Genomic DNA, 16,861 nt, shown 5'->3' on the forward strand with positions numbered 1-16,861 from the left:
TCTGCCTGTCCGTCCGTCTTTCTGTCTGTCTGTAACGCTTTCGTTTCCACACAATATCTCGAGAACCCTTTGAGCTTTCGCACCGAAATTTTGCATAGCAACTCCCTATGGACTAAAAAAAGAACCCTATTGATTTTGAGGTCAATACGTCAAAAGTCAAGGTCATAAATTCGCACATTCTGTCTGTTATAACTTTCGTTTCCGCGCAATATCTCAAGAACCTATGAAATTTTACATAACTCCCTGTGGGCTAAGGAAGACCCCTATTGATTTTGAGGCCAAAAGGTCAAAGTTCAAGGTCGTAAATGTATACATTTTGTTTGTGTGTAACACTATCGTTTTCGGGCGATATTTCAAGAGGATTTTGAGCTGTTGCAATGCATTTTTATACCAAAACTCCCTTTGTCATTAACGCGATAGCGCACTGTCATTAATGCGCTTGCGTGTTGTTTCTAACGCGCTAATACATTTTGCAATGGCCCTATCGGGACACCATTGTTGGAAATTCGATTTTATGCACGCTCTAAAATGACATATCCCACTGTATACGTTCCCTTTTAGTATACAGTGGGATATGTCATTTTTGAAGCGTGCATAAAATCGAATTTCCGTGACATTCTAGTGTATATGAAGCAGAAAGGTTTACAAAAAAACTAAAAATTAACATTGTGCACTGAAAAAAAATGTTACGAGTATAGTTCGAATTTCCTCGACAATACATTACATTGAGAATGTACAGTATCCTTGACCCAAGCGCCTATGGAAACCTCAATAATAATAATTTTCAAATAAAACTTAAATTATCTACAACATATCTTTTCTATCACTGATACATGGACAATACTATATAAACTTTTTTTTCAGGAGAAAAACGAATTGTACCCCAAGGAGAACAGTCACAAGTCGCCTTCCATGCTCATCTTTCACAGAATCAAAACAATCTCGGTATCCACCAAGCCATCCACTTCGACAAAGTACTTCTAAATGAAGGCAATGGGTATTCGGTCCATGCTGGCGAGTTTGTCGCACCGGTTCCTGGTTTGTACGTCTTTTCCTGGTCTATTGCAGCTGGTGACCGAACCTGTATGAAATATGAATTCGTTCAAAACAGCTCTGTTTTGTTTTATTCTATAAGTGATGCCCATGAACATGATGACTGGGCCGTTTCGTCCGGAACTGCTGTCACACGTATGAACTCAGGGGACCGTGCATGGATCAGAGTTTCTAGTATGCTTACGTGTTCTCACACCGTTTTTGGAGCTGGTTTCGGTACTTCGTCTTTTTCCGGTTTTTTATTACATTAAAATGTGTCCACGTTAACATATGCCACCCTGTACCGGCAAAAATAATTTCTTAGCTCGAAGTAATAGTGAATTCTTATAAATTGTTACATATATTATCTAATTTTGTTTCGACTCTCTTTTTGGTTTTCAAAGTAGGATCCTTTCCTAGATGTGTGAAAATGTCTTCATTTTAATAATGACTTTTACTACTACTCAGTATATATACACTGTATCCTTGAAAACGTCTTTATCTCAACTATGACTTTCACTTAATATTTCCAGGTGTTGGATTAAAAAATATTAAAAATATTCAAGGCATTTATGCTCTTTTATATAATCCTCAAATTATCTCCATTTTTATTGTTTGTAAGAACAGACAGTGATAGGTAATATACATATTCATTAATACTCAAATCTTCTAGGTGAAGAAGAAACCTCTTGCTGTGGCGTTCATTTCAACATTTTATAAATACTGTATGTATACTTTAAAAAGTGGGCTTCATATTTTAGCGTCTTTGGCGCGGACAAGAATGCGCTAATTCATAAAATACCGTTAAGAATTCATTTACTTATACAATACATTGTACAGACCTGTGTTGCGCAAATTCATGATTCCGCCAACAGCTCGACGAGGTTTTATCAAATAAACATTATTTTTTTTCTTATGTTGATTCGATATATGTATCAGTCGAAAACGATATATTTAAAAACGACTTAAGGCCCTGTCACACTGACCTGCGTTCACACGGAGTCATTACGGCGTTGTTAAATTTTTAAAATCGCCGTGGAATCGCAAGGAAATTTAACAAATTTCTGTAAGATTTTTACAATGCGAAGATGTCACGGCGTGCCTACGGTGACCAACTCGTTTCTACGGCGTTCTCGCAGCGTGCTACTGCGTTCCCATGGAGATCTCTTGGCGATTGACTGCGCTTCCACGGAGTTTTCATGGCGTGTTGGGAGATGTCACCTCGCGTTCAAGGCGTTCTCACTGCGATGGTTGCGTTCACAATACGTTCCCAATGTGTTCTTCACCCATGGATATATATTCAGAAAACATATTTGATTAAAGTTATGTGTTGAAAAAAAAATCTTTTTCTTATAAAAATGATCCATTTGAATAAATTAGTACTAAATTATTAAGTTTTAGAATAAAATTCTTTTTTTCCATTTTATCGGTTCAGATGAGTTTTTAAAAATTTTCTTTGATTTCATTATGAATGTAAAAATAAATAATAAACCCACTGTAAGAAATAATAAACACACTGAAAAGATTCTACAAAAGTAATTCCACCGCAACTCCGCGGAAAAAACAGAACAATTATTTTCTCTTCCCCATTTTACTTAAATGCTCACTGATCAAATATGAGACTATAGCTCTTGTTTTGTGAAATGGCTGACAAAACTCTAACAACGCCATGAGAGCGCATTGTGATCGCCAACGGACGCTGTAGAAACGCCAAGGGAGCGCTACGATCGCAGTGACAACTCCGTGTAGTCGATGTGTAATCGCAGTCGAAAAATTAACATGACGATTAATCTCATTACAAGCGGCGTAAAAGCGCGGTAGAAACGCAGTGACATCTCCAAGGACTCCGCGACATCTCCGTGAGGTCTCGGTGGAAGCGCAGTCTACTATCACTGCGTTCGTGTCGCGATCATGTGCGTCTTCACGGCGTTCGCACGGAGCTCCCAATATGTTGTTGGAGATCTCACTGCGCTGCTACGGTGATCATACTACGTTTCTACGACGTTCTTATCAGACCGCGATCACACGGCGCGTACTTTGTGCATGCCCAAAGTGATCTCCGTACATGTACCCTGGCGTTCTAGGAGACCCTACGCGATCCTACCGCGTTCAGTGTAGATCTTGCCGCGTTGTCACGGCGCTGTAGGAGACTCCACGGCGATCACCCCGGCGTTTTCCATTTTTTATGGACGCTGTGCAGTCGCCGTGAAGACGCAGACCCGGTGTGATAGGGGTTTTAGAGAGAAAAAAGGTTACATTGTCGATACAAAGTAGTGCATATTAGACTACCAAAATAGTAAAAAAAATGTGTCAAACCCGGACTTAAAAAGAAAAACACATCATAGGAGGATGGATTAAGGAATAACTATCTAATTTTTTGATTTCATGATGTGATCCATCGAGTGGCTTGCATGATGATTTGCCGTAGGAGGCGTTTATGCTTAAAATTATCACGATAGCCAATCAAATGATCATCGTCTTAAAAATCAAAAGGTCTGACAGTTATTCCTTATATGTACATGCTCTTGATTCCGCTAATCCACGTGAAACAAGTCCCGCCTCGCACGTGTTTTTTAACCGTGCCTATCGATGATCCAGTACTAGAAAAAAAGTACATTAACTATTTGTAATTTTATCTCGGACAACGACATTGGAAATGTAATATTTTTGTTTAAAGGAATGATATTATAATTCTAATTAATTCCAATGAAAAGGCAGGGTACTTTATCCTTATCAGAAAGTATTCTCAGTTTGACCACGTAAACATATATACGTATCAAAGGAAACGTCCAGTTAGAATTATTTAGGCAACTTTAGGTAATATGTCGTAGTAACAGGCTTTCAAGTATTTTCGTTTGCCTGGCATTACATACAGTCTGTTTTGTTAATGCTAAAACCAGTTTTAAGAAAGTGCTCCAAAGACTCCCAACCTTAGAAAAGGAAGCATCTTTTCTGAAAGAAAAATTGAAATTCTGAATATGGAAACCAAATCTCTGATGTTATTAACCAAAGCAGTGAGTGTAGATTGGTTTTAATGTACATTGATTTCGTAAATATGCTCAAGGGAAATGAGTGGTTTTCCATTAGGACAGAGAGTTGACTGAATATATCTATTTTAGTACATTTTAGTACAACAGAGGCAAAAACTAACATAAATTATACAAAAAAGACCTATATGATTAGCTTATATTATACAAAACACTGGGCACTGAGCACTGTCGCACAAAACATTTAAACTTGTAATGGATCAGTAAATCTGATATTTATGGCGATAAAAAAAACCCTGCTCATCCAACAACTAGAAAGCTGAAACCCAAAAGGTATTGGTGACGAAAATAATGATGTTACAGTAGTAAGAATGATATGAACCACAAACCAATTTATTTCAGGAGAAAAACGAATTCTACCCCAAGGAGAACAGTCACAAGTCGCCTTCCATGACCATCTTTCACAGAATCAATACAATCAATCTTGGAATGCATCAAGATATCCACTTCAATAAAGTTCCTCTAAACTATTGTATTTTGTTTAACGCCCCTCTCGAGAATTTTTCACTCATATGGACATGCCACCACTTGCCGGTGAAGAGCTGCAAATTTTGTCCTACACTCGGCACTCAGGGCCATTGAGCAGGGAGGGATCTTTTTCGTGCCAGCACCTACTACGACATGGGACCTCGGTTTATACGGTCTCAACCGAAGGACAGATCTCCACGTCCCAAAGTGGGAGCCCGTGACGTAAGGATCAACTCCTTACTTCACGACTCTAGAGCAGACGCTCTTGCCTTTGCGCCACGCAGTCGACTCATCTAAACAAAGACTATGCTATTAAATCCATGCTGGGAAGTTTATTACGCCAGTTACTGGTTTGTATGTGTTTTCTTGGACCATTGCAAGCAGGGGCCGAAGTTGCATGAATATATATGATTTTGCTCAGAAAATTGTCGTCTTATTTTATTCGACAAGTGATCCGCATGAATTCAATGACCTGGCTATTTCGTCCGGAACTGTTGCCACACGTATAAACTCAGGAGACCGTGCGTGGATCAAAGTTTCTGATTTGCTTCCGTCTTCTCACACCTTTTTTGGAGCTGGTTTAGGTATGAGAAAGACTCAGTAAACTGTGCCTTATCTTTACATGAGTAAAAGTGATTTTTGAATATTATCGACAGTCATTTTCTTACACATCCCTTGCAGTTACATTGTACAATTCCTAAGTTGACGAATTTTAAATAAATGTGTCAGAATATGATACAATAAAACAACTCTGAGTCACCCTAGCGTTTATTAGTGTTCTGTTTTTGACATATGAGAAAACTTGACTATTTCTTAATTCAAGATACAGTAACATAATACTCCATGATACGTGGATTGGCAAATAAACACCATATTTTTAATTTCGCTATGTTCGCGTTTTAGCCTTTTTCCGCGAAATTAAACCCATCGTGAATGTTATTATTAGTTTTAAAAAAATTAAATGCTTATATATTCTGAATTGATTTCTTGCAGCGTAAAATTAAACTATCGTAACTGGTACTTTTTGAGACATCGTGAAATTTTAACACTGTGGAATTAAAACGGCTTACAGTAGTCTGATGATTTTATTTCAATCTTAACAGGGGAATCAATGTCTTGAAAAGATTCTTATTTTATTGCATGCTTTAGCATTGCTCTTTGAACAGAATAAGATAGACATTGGTTTTATTGAATGTTTGAAATTTGGCTGCTTCTATCACATTGTAGGATATGGGTTTATTTGTTGCCCATTGCTTACGATCGAGTTATAATCTTCAACATAATCTTATCACAAAGGCCGAGATCAATGGTCTATGAAACAGTGTTCAAACTTATAATTGAATTAATGAAGCTTGATTGGAAAGTTGTCATGACTTGACTCGGTGTCATCTAATGAAAAGAAAACATTTCTGGGTAATAAGAATTTCAAATGGTATTTTGGTTATTTCAACTGATTTTAAAGGCGGAATGAAATCAGACTTTTAGAATATAATACTACATATCTTTTGTTGCTGATGATTATGTCATTACTTAAAGATATGGGTCTCGTAATTCAAGCCTCAGAATTTAGCATATACATGTAATACTACATATCTTTTGTTGTTGATAATTATGTCTTTACTTAAGATATGAGTTTTGTAATTCAAGACCCAAAATATAGCAATTTGATTGAAATTCTTAGCTTTTTCAATTTTATCTTTATAAAGAAAGTTGAATACTTAATCTGGACCACAATATCAAGTACCACTGAAATCTATTATATATTCGTTTGTAGGAATTATATCACATCAGATTGAATAAAAGGACAGGGCACTTTATCCGTGTCAGAAAGCATTCTCAGTTTGACCACATAATCAAATAAATCTGGTGAAAGTCCAGTTTGAATCATTCGGACGACTTTAGGTAATAAGTCGTAGAACATGCTTTCAAGTATTTTTTGTTTGCTTGGCACTACAGACAGTCTGTTTTGTCGATGCTAGCGACAGGTATCAGGAAGTCCCTCAAAGACTCTCAACCTTAGAAGAGGAAGTCTCTTTTCTGAAAGAAAAGTTAAAATCATGACATGGAGTTAAGCAAATCTCTAATGTTATTGACCAAAGCAGTGAGTATAAAATAGGTTAAATGGATATGTTTATTATGTTCGAAGAATAAGTACTTTGCATAATGACGGAAATTAAGCTTACTATTTTTATTTTAGTATCTTTAGTAAAATTGGTAAATTTATAGGAAACTTAAAATACGTATAAAGCCCACTTACTCAAATGACTTACTGGATAGCAGAATGTAAATGTATATTTATTCATTTGTAGCAAGAAGAAACCATTCAGTAAAAACTAATACATTATTGACAAGATATAATATAGGTTTATTTTTTGGTTTCTATAGTGTGGTGCAAAATACTTAAAACATACATATACTATTTTAGTGGAAAAAAAGGACTGTGCCTCAAGGACAACTGTCTCAAGTCGCCTTCCACGCCAATCTTTCGAAGAACCAATACAATCTAGGAATACACCAAGCCATCCACTTCAATAAAGTTCTTCTAAACGAAGGCAGCGGCTATTCGGCCCATGCTGGGGAGTTTGTCGCACCGGTACCTGGTCTGTATGTGTTTTCTTGGTCCATTGCAAGCGGGGACCGCACTTGTATGAAATATGAATTCGTTCAGAACAGTGAGGTCTTTACATATTCTATAAGTGATGCGCATGAACATGATGACTGGGCCGTTTCGTCTGGAACTGCTGTCACACATATGAACTCAGGAGACCGTGCCTTGATAAGAACCTCTGATTTGGTTCCGTGTTCTCACACCGTGTTTGGCACTGGTTTTGGTACTTCGTCTTTTACCGGGTTCTTGTTAAATTAAAATGCGTACAAGTTTACAGATGATATGAATTATTTGTTTAACCATGAATAAAAATTGTTTCAGCGCATTTGTTCTACATGTGCAGTGATATCCACATCGAACAAGATATTTTTAACAATTTCTACAAATGATGACCATGTTAAAATTCATGCAGTAATTAAGATGATTTTTTTTTCGATTTTCTTTAATTAGGGAACTTATCAGTTCGACTGGAATCAATTGTTTTAAACTTAAAATAACTCTTGTAGAATCGCCTACATCATAAATAGTTAAATACCTGGTACAGGTCATGCATTCCCTGTTCTCAGTATTTCTTTAAAAATAAAACAAGCAGTAAAATCATAGTCAAATAAAACTTTGAAAAGGCACCGTCGCTCGCATGACGCAGTGGTAAGTAACTTTTGCTCTAGAGTCGTGAGGTGAAGAGCTGATCCTTACATCGGCGATTCGAATCCACTGCTGGGACGTAGAGACCAGCTCTTAAACATAAAATCTGAGGTCCCGTGTAGCAGTAGATGTTGGCACGAAGAAAATCCCCAATTGCCTAATGACCTTAAGAACCGTATATAGGTACAAGTTTGCAGACCTCCACCAGCAAGTTGGTGGAGTCTTCTCTATATAATTGTTAGTATTCGTGTTCATTCTTCACCTCTAGTTCTGTTGGACACGCCATAACTGCTGATTTGAATACTAGTACGTTACAGTAATGAGGACCTTAAAACACTTTAAAGGGACCCCGATTTATCAACTTGCATCAACTAGAGCAACCTCAAATCTTATTTAAATTTAGTCTCTCGGTTGATTCGATACGTAAGAATATGCTCTGATTCAATCATTTTCTAAAACGAGCGAAAGGTATTTTTTTCAACAAGTTGATGAAACAGGAATATCAACAATTTCGGTTAAGGTCATCATTTTGCAAGTTCTATAGGCGAGACAATTAACTTGTCAGGAAATACAACCAGTCAATGAGACGAATGCTTTCATAACAGTTGTGAGACCATTATTTACACAATTTTCTACGGATTTTCCGTTTTCATGATGGGAACAAGGAACACACAGAGGGTGTGATCGATTGAGAGGGGATAATTGTTCTTCCATGGCACCTGATTCCACGTCTAATGTTTTAGAAATCCGTGTTTGCTCTGCTTCTGACTTGCATTGTTGCAATGACTTCTGAGCTTGAATTCTGTTCATATATGTATCTCTTTATTCCATCGATTACAACCCAAATGGTTCAGATAATTATCTTAAATAAAATGCTCTATAAAATTTCCTTCTGCAAAATCTGTTTTGTATATGAATACAATTCCTTTGTTATTATTTTATATCGATCACATTTCTTCACCTATCATGAATAATTTGATTCTTATGAGCGTATTCACCCTGCAGTATAGATTTTCTAAATCTAATCTGAAAATGTTTAATTTCCATTAAATGATATGCGCATCATTTTGTTTCAGTTGACACGTATCAATGTGGTTTTAGCAAAATTCACAATAATTCAATGTATGCAGAATAAAGACGTATAATTAACTAACCCCTAAATGACAATGTCAAATCGATTGTTTTAAAATGTTTTGTTTGCAACTCATTATTATTTGAAGTATACATAGTTTTTATATTTACGCTATATTTTTGAGAGGTTTTGAATATTGAATGAGTGAAAAAAAGTTGATGGAAGTAAGTATGTAATTTTAAAATTATATTTCAATAAGATGGAGAATGCTTTTTTGTAGGACTTTACATTACATGTTTTTATACTTTATTTAATTCAAAGACATAATCAAAGATGCTTTTTGAGCTTTGTCACTGACATCAAACGAAATAAATCTTTCATACTGCCTTTTAAACAGTTATTTAGTCGATGAAAAAAAATCTTAAATAAAATTATTTCCTATGAAAAATAAATCTTTCATGAAAAGTTATTCTTCATTATTAATTTGACTAACTTTTTTCAGTTTTAAGCCCCTGAAATAATTACGAAAAGATTAAAACTGGTATGTATAATTTCAAAAAGATAATGTATATATTATGTAATACAAGAAACAAATGAATTAAATTATATCCCTATTCTCCAGGACCAACTGAAGAATAAATACATCGTATTGATCTTATGGCTCCAGCTTCTGGATATATGTTTTGGTAAGTATCTTTTTCATTATACAATGCCGGGTTGAACGGAACAGTTTTTTTTCAATTTCTTCATCTGATGAATATAAATTCCTTAGATATCTTTCTGTAGTTTAAACCTATTTTGTCGTGCGAAATTATGATTTTTAGATATCTTAATCACACTCTCAATGATTAATCAATAATTGTTACTTAGTCAATGAGAAAATTTTAATTTTTGAAAAGAATTAAGGTAAATAATAGCTAATAATTTTATAAAGGATGAATGTTGTTAATTTTTATTTGGTGTAGAGATTAAATTTCCGTGACGTCAGCTGATGGCGATCGGGCCTTGGGACGAAATTCGAAGTTTGCTTGAATTTTAGTTGTAAGCATTATAAACGCGTTGGATTTAAACTTTAGGAAGAAATATATCAGCGAGAAATATCATATTTGAACCCAATGCTACACGCAAACCGGTAGGCATATCCAATTTATGTGTTAAATTCAAGCCTGAATCGAGGAAGGGGTCAAAATGGCGTTGCACACCTTGTGTATTTATATATAGAGGGGATAGAATTTTTCGATATTTGGCTTAATTAGCGACTTATTGATAAAAATTCAGGTGCCTGTGTACGTACTCACACTGTCGACAAATATGTGCAACAAACGAAGATTGTTTTGCTTTCGTACATAACAACAACACAGATTTTTGTGCAGTGACCGACCAGCGAGTTTTGTTTTTAATTTTTTGCAATGACTGTATGGCTGGCAGGAAAAAAGGATGTGAAACGTGTGAGTAAAAAGTTAAATATTAAGAAAAATTGCAGTTAAGGTCAACTTTTAAAAAACTGTATGCTTGACCTCTTCCGACAAACTGAATAAAGACGCTTGACAATTTTTTTAAACATCCAGGAAACGATTCTTTTTTCTCATTCCATTAAAAACATTTGCATTAAAAACATGCCCAGTATTTACAAGTGTTTTTTAATATATATTCCCCCTACCTATCACAAGTATCAGGCCATTTCAATCTTGAGACGGGAAAGGGCATGCAAAGTTTAGTGGTATACTTGGGAAGCATCCAATGGTATAATTAGGAAGATCTGGACAAAAAAGAAATGTTTTGGAATTTGGAAAAATCGTTTCATTTCAAAAGGTACATATCTTGTTTATCGAGCATTTTTTAGCATAGGGTATTGGTTATATTTTTAAGGAAAAATTTTTAAGGAAAAATGTTCGAAGACATTTGCGTATTAAAGGTACTTGGACACAGATTTGAAGTTATTATTTTCTCTATAATATTACGACTTATATATTTTAATAGCATTTCACACAAAAATTAATTAAAAATCTTATTTCGTTTAAAAGATATTGAAATTTCAAATTTTTGGGCGGGTTTGATTGACATATCCTTGCACTCTCACAAATTTAATTTTATTCTTAATCCTTAGGAAAAGTGGCAATCTCGTTTTGTATAAATGAAAAATATAAATACTATAATCCAGAAAATTCAGAGTAGACACGTTCGAAAGCAAAACAAACACACAATATATTGTCAGTCCGTGCAGTTGTGGTAAGCAGACTGTGACGATTGAACGCACCCGGTGAATTCTAAATATAAACAATAACAGAACTCGAACCCTGTTTACAAAAACTGTGTACATAACACGAGTGTGCACGATTTGCTAAACTCTGTACGCATCTCTTAGTTCGGAATGACGATACTTGTGAAGGTGTTTTGCTTTCTAACATTTCTACTCTGAATAAAATTATTTTTCTTGATAAAAGTTTTAATATTTCTCATTAAAACACATCAAAATTGCCACTTTTCCAAAGGATTGAGAATAATGTTAAAATTTGTGAAAGTGCAAGGATGTGTCAATCAAACCCGCCAAAAAATTTAAAGTTTTAATAACTTTTAAATGAAATAAGATTTTTAATTAATTTTTGTGTGAAATGCTATTAAAATATATAATTCGTGATATTATACAGAAAAAAATGAGAAAATATTAACTTCAAATCTGTGTCCAAGTACCTTTAAAGAACTTCACTGTTGTTAATTACATAGAAAAAAATACACGCTAATGCTTTTAAATCTGTTTTTGTAAAAAACTTTATATAATTTCAAATTATATCATTTATTTACTCACGATTTTTACCTATTCCACCTAAATTAAAGGACAGATCACTCTCATTGCATTAAGCTGACATCGAGTTAGACGCTTTAACTGAGGCTGGAGTCAAGAGGGAGAAATGATATAACATTTCAGTGCAAAAACTTCAAAATTTTTTTAGATGTCGCTTGGAAATAGAAGTTATACATACAAACAGAATGTATAATTTTTTACCTTGATCTTGACTTTTTGTTTTAAAAATCGACAGTGGTCTTCTAAAGGTCACTGGGAGTCAATGGGAGTTGTGGAAAAAAATGTTTTAGCAAAGGTTCGAAGGCTTTTCGAGGTATCGAGCGGAAATGAAAGTGTTAAGACAGACAGAATTTATGACCTCAGATCTTTTGACCTCAAAATCAATTATAAGGGTCTTATTTAACTTAAAGGGAGTTTTTATGTAATTTTTATTGCAAAGGCTCCAAGGCCTCTCGAGATATCGCGCAAAAGTTACAGACTGACGGGAAAGACAGGCCGAACAAAGGACGGACGGACAAACAGACAGACACGAATTTAAAAATATCCCACTTTTTCAGTAAAAGCGGGTGACAATAAGAAAAAATAATAATAATGAAATATATAATTATGTCTCTGATGACGCTTTTCCTCACAAGGACAATGAACAATGCGTTAGATATATTTAAAAAAGGTCGAACACATTTTATCGCAGTTTTCCCCAAAAGTTGTCCTACTCTAATATTCTCCCGTATTATCCAGAATTTAGTATCTGTGATTAAATTCAAGGTGAAAATATAAAAACGAAAAAGTGAAACACCTCAAAATGTATATAAGGTAGTCATATAAAATATCCCTTAGGGTTACGATGTTAGAGAAAGACATACAAAGGATCACTTCATTATAAATAGGGATCTGACCTATAGGACCGGGCTTGGTTTTTTTCTCTACAAAACGCTTGTCGATTTCCGTTCCAATTAATGACATTAGGCTGAGTACATAAAATAATTTGTTTTTCCTAAATATTTATTTCAGTGAGTAGAGGTAGGAGGAACCCTTTCATTGATTTTCTGAGTTTGTTATTTCTAAATGTAATAATTGATATTTGTCTTTACTTCTCATTGTGCATAAAGGTAATGTCTACTGTCTCTGAAATTCTATTGTTTATGTCTAGGCTATTTATCTTTGGATATAATAAAACATGTCATTAATGTGTGCAAATTATATAGGTCTAAATGAAATCCAAGGGAGTGCATTTACTGAAATATGTAGCCAAAATCAATGTGATTAAATTCTAAACAATATATACAATTGAAATTCATCGCAGCTCAATGCTGCCAAGCATACCTGTATTGAGTAACACATAGTGAGTTATTCTTGTCCTCGGAGAAGGTGTGCTATAAAACAGATTCGTTCCACCTGACTGACAACTGTACATTGGATTGTTATGATTTGATATCTCTTTAGTGTTTCTTATATCAAGAATGGGCATGCATAAAGGATAGATAATTGAAGGAAAAATACACAAGTCTATAAAGAAATTAAAATAGTCTTTGAAAGAGTGAAATTTAAAACCTTTAAAGTGTTGTACCGGGTGGATTCGAACCCCCTGACTTCAAAAAGGAAGTATCCAAGGTGTAAAAGTCTGCGAGTATATCAACTGAGCTAGTCTGACTATAAGAATGAAAGACATAAATTTAAAGCAGATTATGAAAGTCGGGTTTCCTTAGTTTTGTAGGTTTTTTGTGAATTTTGACACCAGGGCAGGGGTGCCCCTAAAAAATCTTATCTTAAATTATTCCTTACATCCTAACCTATCAAAATATCACAATTTCATTTAGGGGCAGGCCTGCCCTGAAGGACTTCAAGGCCAAAATTCATGCAAAAATCAACGCTTTAAGGGGGATGTACGGCCACTTTTAGTGCAGTGAGAGCAAAATGTAAACATTTCTTCAAATGGCTAAAATACATTATATTTTGATCAAATTTTAAGTCTTTTTGATAAAGATACAATAAATATGCATAACCGAATGCATGTTGTGCATATATAATCTATACTTTTGCAGAAAAATGTTTTTGATATGCTCCTTAGAACTGCGCAGCTACAGAATTCAGCAGAGCCTTAAAAAATCCAAAAAAATATGCAAACTATGCATTAATGTTCTCTCTACAACCATTTGTTGAGAAAATGTCTAAATTTTGCACTTTTAAATGATAATTTCAAGTTCAAAACAAGGTACCATTGTCTTCAAAAAGATTGTAAAGAACCATGAAAGTAGTTCATGGATAGCAGCACGTGGTCTATTTTTAGCACAGAATCTTGTTTTCCAGACCTCTTCTTAATATGGAGGGGCATAACAATCTTTAAATGTAGAAGAGAATTACAGTTGCAAAATATTTCAAATAATATGAACACTTTTAAAAGAGGAAAGGTGTTATAGTGTGGCTTGAAGTAATTTATTTAGTTTGAACATAAATTTTTTTTTCTATTTGCCCATATTTTCAAAATTACAATTGTACAAAGTAAAGAGAAAAAATCAACCTATAAACATCTTTAAAATGATGTTTGGTGGTCCTCCCAACTCAGGGAAAAATTATTGGGTCCGTATTTATAGGTGAGAAAAAAAATCCTTAAAATTTAAACAGAATTGTTTACGGAAGAAAAAGAAAAAAATATCGTGTAATGGAATGTTTAAAAAATGAGTCGGGCCATTTCTAGGCAGTAGATCGGGAGAGAGGGCAACCAAATATTTTTATAACAAGTGGTATTATAAGGCTAGTACATGTTCCATCACATACTTAGTAATGCAATTTTTTTTAATCTTTGACACTATTTTGAAAAACAAACAAAGGATTTTCGGGGGGAGGGGGGGGGGTTATACTCACTTTTTTGCGATGATAGACATAGCATATGCAATGGACCTTTCATTGCAAACATTGTGCTCGCTTCTAAATTTCACAGAAACAATTCATTATATTTTATCAAGCTTCGTATGTTCAATGAGCGAGAGCTTACAACGTTGTCAACATAATGAGACATGATGCGTTTTTGTGTCCAAACATGACCCCATACAATGTGTGGGTCATTGCAAACATTCTAGCTATTTATGTGAGGTGCCTGAAGGAAATCCTATAACTGCCTATTTTTTCTATCTAACTTATAAACAAAATAGACATATGTACCAACTTTTCGAATGTAAGACATGTAATTACAATTTATTTTTCATGCACTGCGTATTGTTTAACATTTTCAAATTAAATGCTAAGCATCCTCCTTGCAGTGCCCCATTTGAAAATAACTTCTATCGCCACAGAAAAAAGACCCACCGTAAACACATATGTTTAGGACATTTTTATCTTTTTTTCTTGAGTTTTAAAGAAACCAACAAATTATCAAGACTTGTTCCATAAAAATTAAATATAATCATGGTAATAAACGGATTTATCCACAGCAGATATATGCACATGCCAACCATGTGCTTAGTGGAATAATATTAACGAGGAATTTCGAGTTGTAAACAGAACAGTTTTTCCCGATTTGCTGGAGTGAGGTTAAAATCGCGTTTTTTCATTAATCAGACGATGCGATGCAACAAATAAAAGTAGTAAGTAATATAACCTAATGATTATTACTTAGTAATTTCTTGTCTTGGTGTTATTATGGTTGCATTTATTCTAAAATCATTGTTATTCGAACTCTGTGTGACAGAGGAATGGCGGACGAAATAAACACATGGCCTCAGGAAGACACCCATATGAAAAATCAAATTTTCAAGAATTATGGATAATGACAAGAAAAAAACGAAACAAATGGTTGTAGCCATATTATCAATGAATCAAACTAAATCCATTTTCAATGCATTTTTCATCTCATGAATGCTGTAGCTGCGCAGTTCTAACATGATTAATTTTCTTCTAATTAAGACAAAATAAACTTAATTGTTTACTAATTTTGGTCTCTAACAGTAGGTAATTAGTGCATTAGCACTTTGAGTAACTTTGAGCTAGTTTAGTAGAGTATTAAGCGCATTCTTGGTATTTCTTAGTTTACACCAGACTAGATCCAATATGGCTTGTACATCCCCCTTAACGGACAAAATGGTGTTTCAGTCAACTTTGGAGGTTTATTGTAAAGTTGTAAATAATAAATTTTAGGTATAAAATACAAATTTGAAAAATTTAGACATATATACGGTAGAAAAAAACAAATAAAGATTGATTTTTCAATGTCGCTTTTTCCGGGAAATTGTTCTCTCTTATAGGTCAGTTCTTTTGTTAAAGTGAATACATGCTTTTCACAAGAACACTTTGCAAATACGTTCAGTTGATTATCCCCTTGCATCTATGTAGCTGCTGTCCAAACAACAGAAATAGCAATGTCAACATTGGTCACAACATCAACAACAACACCATCACCAACGACATCAATAACAGCAGCAGCAGCAAAAATAGCGGGAGTATCATCAACATCACCAACATCTGAGACAACAGCAGTAATAACAACTTCAAAAGCAACAGCACTAACAGCAACAGCAGCAACAACCTCATTCGCTGGCAAAATGTGTACATGCACTTGTATTGAGACAAATAACAACCATGTCTAAATCAATTCAGGAGCGTAGATCATTACTTCACCTTAGGAAAAAAGAACTGTCCTCAGCCAAAAGAAAGCTTATCTCAGCAACTGACCAGAGACAATCTTCAAAAAGAATCTGTTATGCTGGCATCTTTGCCTTAAGTTTTACTTTTGGAGGAATTGTATTTTTTGATTATTTGAACTTGTTTTGGTATTTGAAGAGAAAATGATTCTAATTCAGAATGATTAAATATGGTCCAAAACTTAAGCATTCATTTTTTGAACGCACATCAAACGCATATCGATTCTCTGTCAAATAATGGTAAATATTATGTCAATAGGAGCTGAAGCTGTTGCAATGGCTCTTCAATTAATTGTAACTTATCAGAAGAAAAATTCAGGAATTTTGAAATATACGAATTCGCATTTGCAGTGTATATATATATATATATATATATATATATATATATATATATATATATATATATATATATATATATATATATATATATATATATATATATATATATATATATATATATATATAATTATTGGATCATCATTTTTTAAAGATTTATAGTCTCATAAATGCAATGGTGTGTGCAAAAAAAAAAAAAAAAAAAAAAAAAAAATT

General features: G+C 34.1%; 1 protein-coding gene across 1 annotated transcript; it reads left to right on the plus strand.

Annotated features, from left to right (window-relative positions):
• The first annotated feature begins 10,165 nt into the window (after nucleotides 1-10,165).
• Nucleotides 10,166-16,655, plus strand: LOC134256224 (uncharacterized). The gene is made up of 2 exons (XM_062738890.1): nucleotides 10,166-10,320; nucleotides 16,002-16,655. Exons 1-2 carry the CDS (start codon nucleotides 10,290-10,292, stop codon nucleotides 16,253-16,255), a joined length of 285 nt encoding a protein of 94 aa, XP_062594874.1. The 5' UTR covers nucleotides 10,166-10,289; the 3' UTR covers nucleotides 16,256-16,655.
• Nucleotides 16,656-16,861: the final 206 nt, after the last annotated feature.

Source organism: Saccostrea cucullata, unplaced genomic scaffold, assembly GCF_032062105.1.
Source record: "Saccostrea cucullata isolate Sc308-1 unplaced genomic scaffold, CSIRO_AGI_Scuc_v1 ctg13485, whole genome shotgun sequence".
Taxonomy (NCBI): domain Eukaryota; kingdom Metazoa; phylum Mollusca; class Bivalvia; order Ostreida; family Ostreidae; genus Saccostrea; species Saccostrea cuccullata.

Coding starts and splice junctions, on each gene's coding strand:
- LOC134256224 (XM_062738890.1), top strand. CDS start 10,290: ATGGCTGGCAGGAAAAAAGGATGTGAAACGT. Junction 10,321..16,001: donor GAAAAAAGGATGTGAAACGT/GTGAGTAAAAAG, acceptor GCATCTATGTAG/CTGCTGTCCAAACAACAGAA.